Below are 1345 nucleotides of genomic sequence, written 5' to 3' on the forward strand. Positions count from 1 at the left end.
GGGTGTGGATGGGTTAAATGCAGAGCACAATTTCATCATTGTGTGGAAACACACACTGATGACAAATAAAGCACCTTTACCTTTATAAATCACAATGGCAGCTCTAGGACAAAGTATGCAGGAGGAGAAGCATGGCAAATTTGAGATGACTTGGATGGGAAACAAATCACAATAGTGTGCATTGCCAATGCAATGCACACTGATAAATACATTTCCTGCAAAACAASAAGTTCACAATCAATGAGCCATGTTTAAAATCACAGCTAGAAACTACATGTAGCAAAACAGTCGATCAGTCACAATCATAGTCCTGATCACATGATCACACAATCTTTATTTATTTATTTTTTATTGATCTTTATAGGGTGTTGTTGTGTCTGCTCAGTGGTGAATAAATCCACATGCCCACCAATCCAAAAAAACTTGATCACACGTTCACATGATGACACAGTAACATGATGATATGGTCACATGATCCCAGGGAATGTAATTTCCCTGAGGGACCCCTTCCAATGGATCAATAAAGTCCTATCTAATCTAATCTAATCTAATCTAATCTAATGATCAGATGGTCACATGGTCACACAGTGAGTTCCTCTGCGTGGTTTTCAGGGATGAGAGGAACCAGTCCATTATCGTGAGCGGAGAGTCCGGAGCAGGAAAAACTGTTTCAGCCAAATATGCCATGAGGTTCTTCGCCACTGTGGGCGGCTCGGCCAATGACGCCAACGTGGAGGACAAAGTTCTGGCCTCCAACCCTATTATGGAGGTCAGTGTGTGGAGCCTAAAGTCCAGCGACCTGTGACCTCTCTTAGACATTCTTTCCATAAAGTTCTGACCCATCTTCTCCTTTTCCCCATCAGGCCATCGGGAACGCTAAAACCACCCGGAACGACAACAGCAGTCGCTTTGGGAAGTACATCCAGATCATCTTCAGCCGTCACTACCACATCATCGGGGCCAGCATGAGAACCTATCTGCTGGAGAAGTCCCGGGTTGTCTTCCAGGTGAGTCCTGTTCCCTGGTCACCATCCTGACCTGGTTCTGCCCTGTTACCCGTCTGCCTCAGCTGATGGTTTGGGTTTGGTTTCCAGGCTGAGGATGAGAGGAATTATCACATCTTCTACCAGCTGTGTGCCTCGGCCAGTTTACCAGAGTTTAAGGAGCTCGGTCTCAGTGAGTCCACCTGTCTGTCCACCTGTCTGTCCACCTGTCTGTCCACCTGTCTGTCCACCTGTCCACCTGTCTGTCCACCTGTCTGTCCACCTGTCCACCTGTCTGTCCACCTGTCTGTCCACCTGTCCACCTGTCCACCTGTCTGTCCACCTGTCCACCTGTCCACCTG

At 47.2% G+C, this 1345-nt stretch overlaps 1 protein-coding gene across 1 annotated transcript in view; it reads left to right on the forward strand.

Moving 5' to 3' along the window:
* The window catches only part of myo5b (myosin VB), a gene marked incomplete at its 3' end in the record, with an annotated part of 45750 nt that overhangs the window by 16159 nt on the left and 28246 nt on the right, over nucleotides 1-1345 (forward strand). Inside the window, 3 exon segments of the mRNA XM_014033419.1 lie at nucleotides 613-769; nucleotides 864-1007; nucleotides 1095-1176. Coding sequence (XP_013888873.1) covers nucleotides 613-769; nucleotides 864-1007; nucleotides 1095-1176 — 383 coding nt within the window.

This window comes from Austrofundulus limnaeus, unplaced genomic scaffold, assembly GCF_001266775.1.
Source record: "Austrofundulus limnaeus strain Quisiro unplaced genomic scaffold, Austrofundulus_limnaeus-1.0 Scaffold1730, whole genome shotgun sequence".
Lineage (NCBI taxonomy): Eukaryota > Metazoa > Chordata > Actinopteri > Cyprinodontiformes > Rivulidae > Austrofundulus > Austrofundulus limnaeus.